The 7,364-nt window shown below is 48.6% G+C and overlaps 1 protein-coding gene across 1 annotated transcript in view; it reads left to right on the top strand.

Annotated features, from left to right (window-relative positions):
- CAMSAP1 (calmodulin regulated spectrin associated protein 1) overlaps nt 1-6,421 on the top strand; it is an 82,457-nt gene extending 76,036 nt beyond the window's left edge. The window contains exons 15-17 of the mRNA XM_003794836.3: nt 942-1,057; nt 2,061-2,179; nt 5,325-6,421. Of these exons, the coding sequence (XP_003794884.1) occupies nt 942-1,057; nt 2,061-2,179; nt 5,325-5,627 (538 nt within the window). The 3' untranslated portion in view covers nt 5,628-6,421. The remainder of the gene's footprint in view (nt 1-941; nt 1,058-2,060; nt 2,180-5,324) is intronic.
- Nucleotides 6,422-7,364: the final 943 nt, after the last annotated feature.

The following is a 7,364-nucleotide window of genomic DNA, read 5'->3' as shown; positions in this document are numbered from 1 at the left end:
GCTGTTTGTCTTGCAGACGGTCTCCCAGTTCTGGTTTCCCATGATTAGAGGAAGGTGACAGACCGCAAGTGGGTACAGCCCATGGCGAGGGCCCAGCATGTCAGAGTGTCCACGCTGGTTGTGTGCTTGAGGAGTCATTTTTGAGAGTGAGCCAGGGACCCACCTGCCTTGCTGGGCACTCTTCCAGGGCTCCACTGGCCCTTGCTGAGCCCTGCTGGTGCTGCTGTCAGCCTCCTGCAGCAGTGTGGGCTTCCTTGCCCTTCTCTTGGCACGTGTGCGCCCGTGCGGCTGCTGTGGTGGGAACCAGAGGCTGAGTTTTTCCCTGCTTCCCCATGTCTCACGGCATCGCATTGTCTCCTGAGCTTTATTGTGGGTCCCTTTGTGGGATACTGGGTTCAGTTTGGATTTTGGCTCTGGGAACTCCTGTGCTGCAGCTAACAACGCCGAGCAGTTGTGTCCATCCTGGTGCTGGCATCTGCTGTGCTTACTGGGGATTTCCCAGAGGTTACAGCTCAGACATGCCCGGGGCAGGAGTCTCTGAGGCCTGGGTCTTTGGACTTAGCCCACCATGGCTTCTCCTTCCCTGTGTCCCTTCCCTTGGCAGCAACACAGGCAGCCCAGACGGCATCCTCTGGCTTCCTGAGCTGGCAGCACTGGGGTTCCATGGCCTCAGGCAAAGGCTGCTTGAAGGCAACCCCCTCCGTGGAGGGCTCATTCGCCTCATGTGTCTGTATTCTTACCATTCTGCCATGTCTGAAGTGTTTGGCTTTTGTCACTCACAGTATCTGTGTGGGGTTGGTGCCACCACAGCCTCCACACGGACTCCCCTGGGCACTGGTGAGCTTCCTGTGAGGGAGCAGCTACAGCCCCTGTTAACTGTGGGTGACAGGGACGTGATCTGTGGCTAAACTTTCCCAACCTTTGTCCTTTTCTGTCTGTAGAGTTGAGTCGATGGAGGCCTTGCCCATACTAAGCCGCAACCCCAGCAGAAGCACGGACCGAGACTGGGAAACCGCCTCGGCAGCCTCCTCCCTGGCCTCAGTGGCCGAGTACACAGGTGACAGCCCCTTGCCTCCCTCAGAGGTCGCTGTGCACATGTCCACACTTTCTCATTGGTGCTCTTCAAAATAGCTATTCTTTATTTTAGTCTAAAAGGTGTTTTTCTAATATGTTTTATTTAGTGAAAGAGAGCTATGTTTGAAGCAGGTGTATTATCAGTGTGGAAGCTCTCCGGCCCACTTGGGCCTCCTGCTGTCTCCCTGAGCTGGGCACTGGGTGGCACTGGGCTGTCACCTACTCCTACAGAACCAGTGCGTCATCCTGGGCTCTTTGAATCTGAGACTTTAAAAAATTATTTCCTTCTTTTGTCTTTTTATAGTAAAGAAACTGAGAGTAGAAAGGAGATAAATTATTAATTACTTTAGTCTGTGTAAAAAGTTTTTTTCTGCTTGGCGCCTGTAGCACAGTGGTTATGGCACCAGCCACATGCACTAAGGCTGGCAGGTTCAAATCCAGCCTGGGCCTGCTAAACAGCAATGACAACTGCAACCAAAATATAGCTGAGCGTTGTGGTGGGTGCCTGTAGTCCCAGCTACTTGGGAGCCTGAGGCAAGAGAATTGCCTAAGCCCAAGAGTTGGAGGTTGCTGTGAGCCATGATGCCATGGCATTGTACCAAGGGCGACATAGTGAGCTTTGTCAAAAAAGAAAAAGTTATTTTCTTTTTTTCCCTTTTTTTTTTTTGAAACTGTCTTGGAATGTGGTGGCAGGATCACAGCTCGTGCAGCCTGGAACTCCTGGGCTCTAGGAATCCTCCTCCTTTGGCCTGCCTAAGTGCTAGAATTAGAGGCATGAGCTACTGTGCCTGGCCAAGTTGTTGTAAAATTTTTAACTTTAAAATAGATTCAAAGATTTGAAGTGGCTCTTACTTCCCATTTTCAAAAAACCATAAATAATAATTCAGCCCACTCATTGCTTACTTCTGAGAAATTATTGGTTTTCTTTAATGTGTGTGTTCATGCCTTAGAATATTAATTTTGCAAATTTTGGCCTGATTGCTTAGGTCCCAAGCTCTTTAAAGAACCCAGTAGCAAATCAAACAAGCCGATCATTCACAACGCTATATCCCATTGTTGTCTGGCTGGAAAAGTGAATGAACCTCACAAGAATTCAATACTGGAGGCAAGTATCAGGCTCTTTCTAATAGAAAACATTCCCAGTTACTTACACATGAGGGTCCTTTCAGGGCGACATGCGGGAGGGAGAGTGGAACTTTGAGAGTGAAGGTAAGCAGTTTATTCTGCTGTGAAAGGGTGACCAAGGACATATGTGGGCATCTCCTAAGCTGTGTACAGAATTTCTGGTTCCTGTGAACTAGGCAGTGGGGGCGTGTGAGGGCCAGTGGCTGACAGGCCCCACTGGGTGTGGACCCCTCAGGGATGTGGTTGAGTGTGGAAACTTTGGGACCTCTTCATTTTACAAGGGGACAGAGACCAAAGCGTGACTGGAGTGGTAGCTGGAGTGGGAGGCAGGGCAGGTTAGGTGCAGTTGAGCTTGTAGACTGTGGGGTGCTCAAGCAGGTGCACACACCCAGTAGGGGCTTGTAGACAGTCCCTGAAGTGGGGTGGGCTCCTGCTGCCACCTCAGACTGATGGGAGGGGACTATGGAGAAGGGGCAGCAGAGCCCACCCACCCAGGGCTTGGGCTGCTGACCTTGGGTGCAACACTTCCTGTCAGAAAATTCTGCTTTTTAATAATTCAGGTCAACCCCTGGTCCTCATTTGGTTTTAGTTGAAAAAATTAAAATGACATATGGAATTTGTGCCCCCCCCCCCAAAAAAAGGGTTGTGTGTCCTTTTCTTGCTGAGAATGTTGCCCCGTCCCCATTGGGTTCCCTTCATCTGACTAAGCACAGAAGCAACCTGGGATTATGTCCTTCCTAACTAGATTCCCAGGCAGAGGAGGTGGTCGACCACATGGAGTCCCCAGAGTCTCCCCCACACAGAGGTGCCTAAAGCATTCCTGGGCCTCTGAGATGGTTGGCACTCACGGCTCAGCACTCAGGGAGAAGAACCAGTGGGGTCAGAGCCCCACGTGCAGGCAGAGCCTATGCACTGCCTCCCTGGGGTCATGTGGTGCACAAGCTTCTCTAGCAGCAGCCTGCGTGCCATGTTCTAGCAGAGCTAGATGACCAGAGCTCATACTGGGGCAGGGCACCTCTCCTCTGCACACACAGGTCCTTCCTGGGAAGGACAGCAGGGCCGGCTTGGAGACAAGCAGCTCAGACTCAGGGAGCCCCTCCTGTCTGATGGTGACTGGGACTCTGCCAGTAGCCAGCGTGCTCCCTTCACGGGGGCAGCACTGGCGTGGAGCAGGATGGTGTCTTCCACCTGCACACTCGGCCTCTGCTGCTGCTCAAACTGAGCTTGTGTGTGTAGGTGACATCAGCATTGTCTGTACAGCTTTGGATTCTGCTTTTTCCACTTAATCTCAAATATTTATTTAAAATAACTCATTATATGTGACAAAAACTAGATTTGTAAAAATTTTTTCTAAACAAGAATATAAGACTGGCATTGTTAGACATTTTTATAAATCTTCTAATTCCTGATTTTAAAGGAGAGAGAGATCGAACCTCAGTTACTTCTCCATCCATCTTTTATAACCTCACAAGTCACATGGCCTCTGGAAAACTCCATCAGACACTCAAAAGAAATCGAGTGAGTGGCTGGTAACAGTGACGTCTGACCTTTACTGAGAACATTCCAGGAGCCCCTGACCTGTACTTTAGAACTGCTGGGGGGAGCATGAAATCTGACCACTGCTCAGGTTTCCCAGAATGAGGAGAACTCATTTTTAAAAACAAAACATTTAAAAATAAGTTTCAAGTTTCAGGACATGCTGTGACAAGCACCATGACTGGTCATCAGCAGGCACCGTGTTTGCTTGAGATTTCTCTGTTCTTTAGTAACAACTCTATTCACAGACCATAAAAGCCCCCTTAGGTGTACAGTTTGGTGCTTTTTAGTGGATTTGCAGAATAGTGTAGCCACCACCACCGTCTCATTCCAGAATGTTTTCGTTTCCCAAAGCCCCGCACAGGTCGCACTCACTCCCCTCCTCCCACCCCAGCTCTGGTAACTGAACCATCCTCGGGCTCTCTCAGACTTCTCCTGTGGATGGAGTCATAAGAAACGTGATCTTTTGGTCTTGGCTTCCTTCACTGGGCATTCTAAGTTATAATTGGTGTTGTGATGTGTATCAGAACCTCATTTATTTTTATGGCTACATAGTATTCCATTGTTTGGACATACCACATTGTTTAGTTCAGGCATCCTCAAACTACAGCCCGTGGGCCACATGTGGCCTGCTGAGGACATTTATCCGGCCCACCGGGTGTTTTTGCCACGGCTGCCTGTCCTGCTTAGCAGCCGACTTGTCACAGGGCCCATAGTCTGGCCTTCTAGCAGTCTGAGGGACAGTGAACTGGCCCCCTGTTTAAAAAGTTTGAGGACCCCTTGTTCATGGACATTTGGGTTGTTTGTAAAACATGTTTTCATTCATATGTAATAGATGTGCGTATTTTTGGAATACATGTGATGCTTTTATCAGCTTCTGTCAGGGGTCACATGGGGTCAGCAGAAGTCATGCCTGTGTACTCAAGTGTGACACTTGTGTCACAGACTCCCATGCTTGTGATTTTGTAATATAGGACTGGTGTACCTCATCAGCTCATACAAAATGGACGTGATTTGTGCCATTATTTGTAATTTGTATTTTTTGCATGTGATTCTGTAACATAACAGTATCATGCAAAGCACAAAAGGGTGTTACTTCTGCCCAGCACTGTATAAAAGTTTCCATGTGGCCACATGTTTCGATTTCTCTTAAATGTGTATGTGACAGAAGAATTGCCGGGTCATAAGGTAACTGCGTTTCTAAATTGGAGCATTGCCAGGCAGTGTCATTCACTGTCCACCAGCAGTGGGGAAAGTGCTCCTGCCTCCACTCGTCACTGTGTGAGGTGGCATCTCATTGTGGTCTGGATGGCATTTCTCTGCCAGTTGATGGTGTGGAGTGTCTGCTCACGTCACTTCTCCTTAATCTTAGCAGATCCCTTGCCCGCCCAGACTTCTGAAGTAAAATTTCAGTGGCATAGAATATCCCATGAGGTGGACACACCCTAATTTTTAGAACAGGAAGACTGTAGCTAAAGTATAAGAAAGCTTTCCTTGTGGGTGGGGGTTGCCTGGCCATCATCTTTTGGGGTGTGGTGACCTGTGAGGCTTGGGGTGACTGAGTGTCTGTCTTTTCTCCCTCTGTGCAGGAGCTGGAGAAGTGTGATGCCAACCACTACATCATCCTGTTCCGCGATGCCGGCTGCCAGTTCAGGGCCCTCTACTGCTACTACCCTGACACTGAGGAGATCTATAAACTCACTGGCACAGGGCCAAAGAACATCACCAAGAAGATGATTGACAAACTGTATAAATACAGCTCGGACCGAAAGCAGTTTAATTTGATCCCAGCCAAAACCATGTCCGTCAGCGTGGACGCACTCACCATCCATAACCACTTGTGGCAGCCCAAGCGGCCCGCGGTGCCAAAGAAGACCCAGACTCGCAAATGACACGCCCTGCTGAATGCTGCAGGGTGCCGCGGGTCCTTATTTATTATTTCCATCATTTGGTACGAAGTGTGTGAAGTCACAGGCCTTTTGCAAAGAGACTTCTAGACAACAAAAGAAAACCCATCTTAGCCCTCAGCTCACACAGGGCTCCCAGGCGGAGTGAGGCTGGAGGAGCAGACACTGGGCTCCCAGCATCCTGCTGCTGCAGTCACTGCTGCCACCGAGGCTCCCTGAGGACAGGCACCCGTGGGCAAGGTCCCGGGCGCCAGCCCCCTTACTTGAAGCTCTCCTTCAGTGTGAGTTGAGCGTGGTCCACTTGGCTTTCTGCCTCCCACCTCGCCCCTTTGCACATCCCCTGACACCCTTGTGCCAGCTGGCTGAGACCTGCGGTTACAGGACAGATTCATTCTTGGGTCGGGGTGTTTGAATGTCTTTAGAGAAGGAATTCATAATGGGAAATCTTTTTCATTTGAGAAATTGTACGATATTTATTGATTGTGTCTACTGCCAACATTTATATCCAAGTCTAAGATTTCTGAAAAAATTCTTGTCCCTTGCTGCTTAGAAAAAGTTGACTGAAAATCCCAGTTCACTGAAAGCACTGAAGTCCGTGGTCTGTCTCCTGCGACACGTGAGGGCTGTTTCCGACACGCAATCATGAGGGCGCTGAACGGTACGATTAGTGACGTTTGCCTGGTTTAAAGTAGGCGAACAGAGCCAGCTGCGCATCACTGGTACAGTCTGGATAGTGCGCTAATGATTTGTTCACTTTAATAAAGACAGATTTTGGTAAAGTAGAATATTTTTCACTCTGAGCATGTTTCTCCTGAAAGATGATGCACTTCAGCTGACAGCTCTTTCCGTGGTTCTGTTACGTTGCTGTTTGTCCTGTCTTCATTCTTCTGGGAGAGCAGCATCCTCTCAGGAGGAGTATGCTGCTCTCTGTTTAGAGTGATAATTTTGTTTTGTTGCCTATTTAAAAACAATTAAGTGGTTATTTGCAGTTACTTCAGAACTCCAAGTAAGTGGAATGGTTTTGGGTTCTTTCCATGGTGGTCCCAGTGGTGGCCAACGCATCTCCAGAGCAGACATTCCCCGGCACAAGTGTGTGCCAGACACAGCTGCAGGACACCTCTGTAACTGGCCAGCTGCTGGAAGATTCTGGAGCCACTTAACGTTAGTTTTGCACATATTTTCTTGGGAGTGTTACTTGAACCTATCTTGAACTACAGAAAAAAATTAAAGATCAATGGAGAAAGACAAGTGTAACTGTTACATAATTTAGATAGACATGAAAGTGTGTGGGCTGTGTACATAGGAAGGTGGGGGGACAGAGCAGGACACAGAGGGGGCTCCCGCTCTGGCCCCCTTCCTGCAGTCTCGCGGTTCTGTGTGCATTGTGTTAGACACGGCCGCTCTGCCCTGTACGTAGTCCTCCCGCGTTGAGCATAAGAGACTCCGGAGTGGACTCTGTCACCACGCTTCTTCACATGTGTGCTTCATTTCCCACTGTGTGTGTGATATGTTTTTGCCATATTTATTTTAAGGAAGCACTAAAATGTAATAAAGTCATAAGCTTTATATTAATCGTGTGTGAGGTTGTTACGGTTCATTTGGCTGATCACCACTGCTTGCTGTGGAGGAGTTTCACATTGTTTTTATTTAACATGGTCGTATTAAGTGAAATTTGATTATTTTTAATGAAGAGTGAAAGGTATTTCTGGTACAGATCTGCAA

The sequence above is a fragment of the Otolemur garnettii genome, unplaced genomic scaffold, assembly GCF_000181295.1.
Source record: "Otolemur garnettii isolate 467f Iridium unplaced genomic scaffold, OtoGar3 scaffold00087, whole genome shotgun sequence".
NCBI classification, from domain to species: Eukaryota; Metazoa; Chordata; class Mammalia; order Primates; family Galagidae; genus Otolemur; species Otolemur garnettii.
This window is presented reverse-complemented; position numbering and strand designations above follow the sequence as displayed.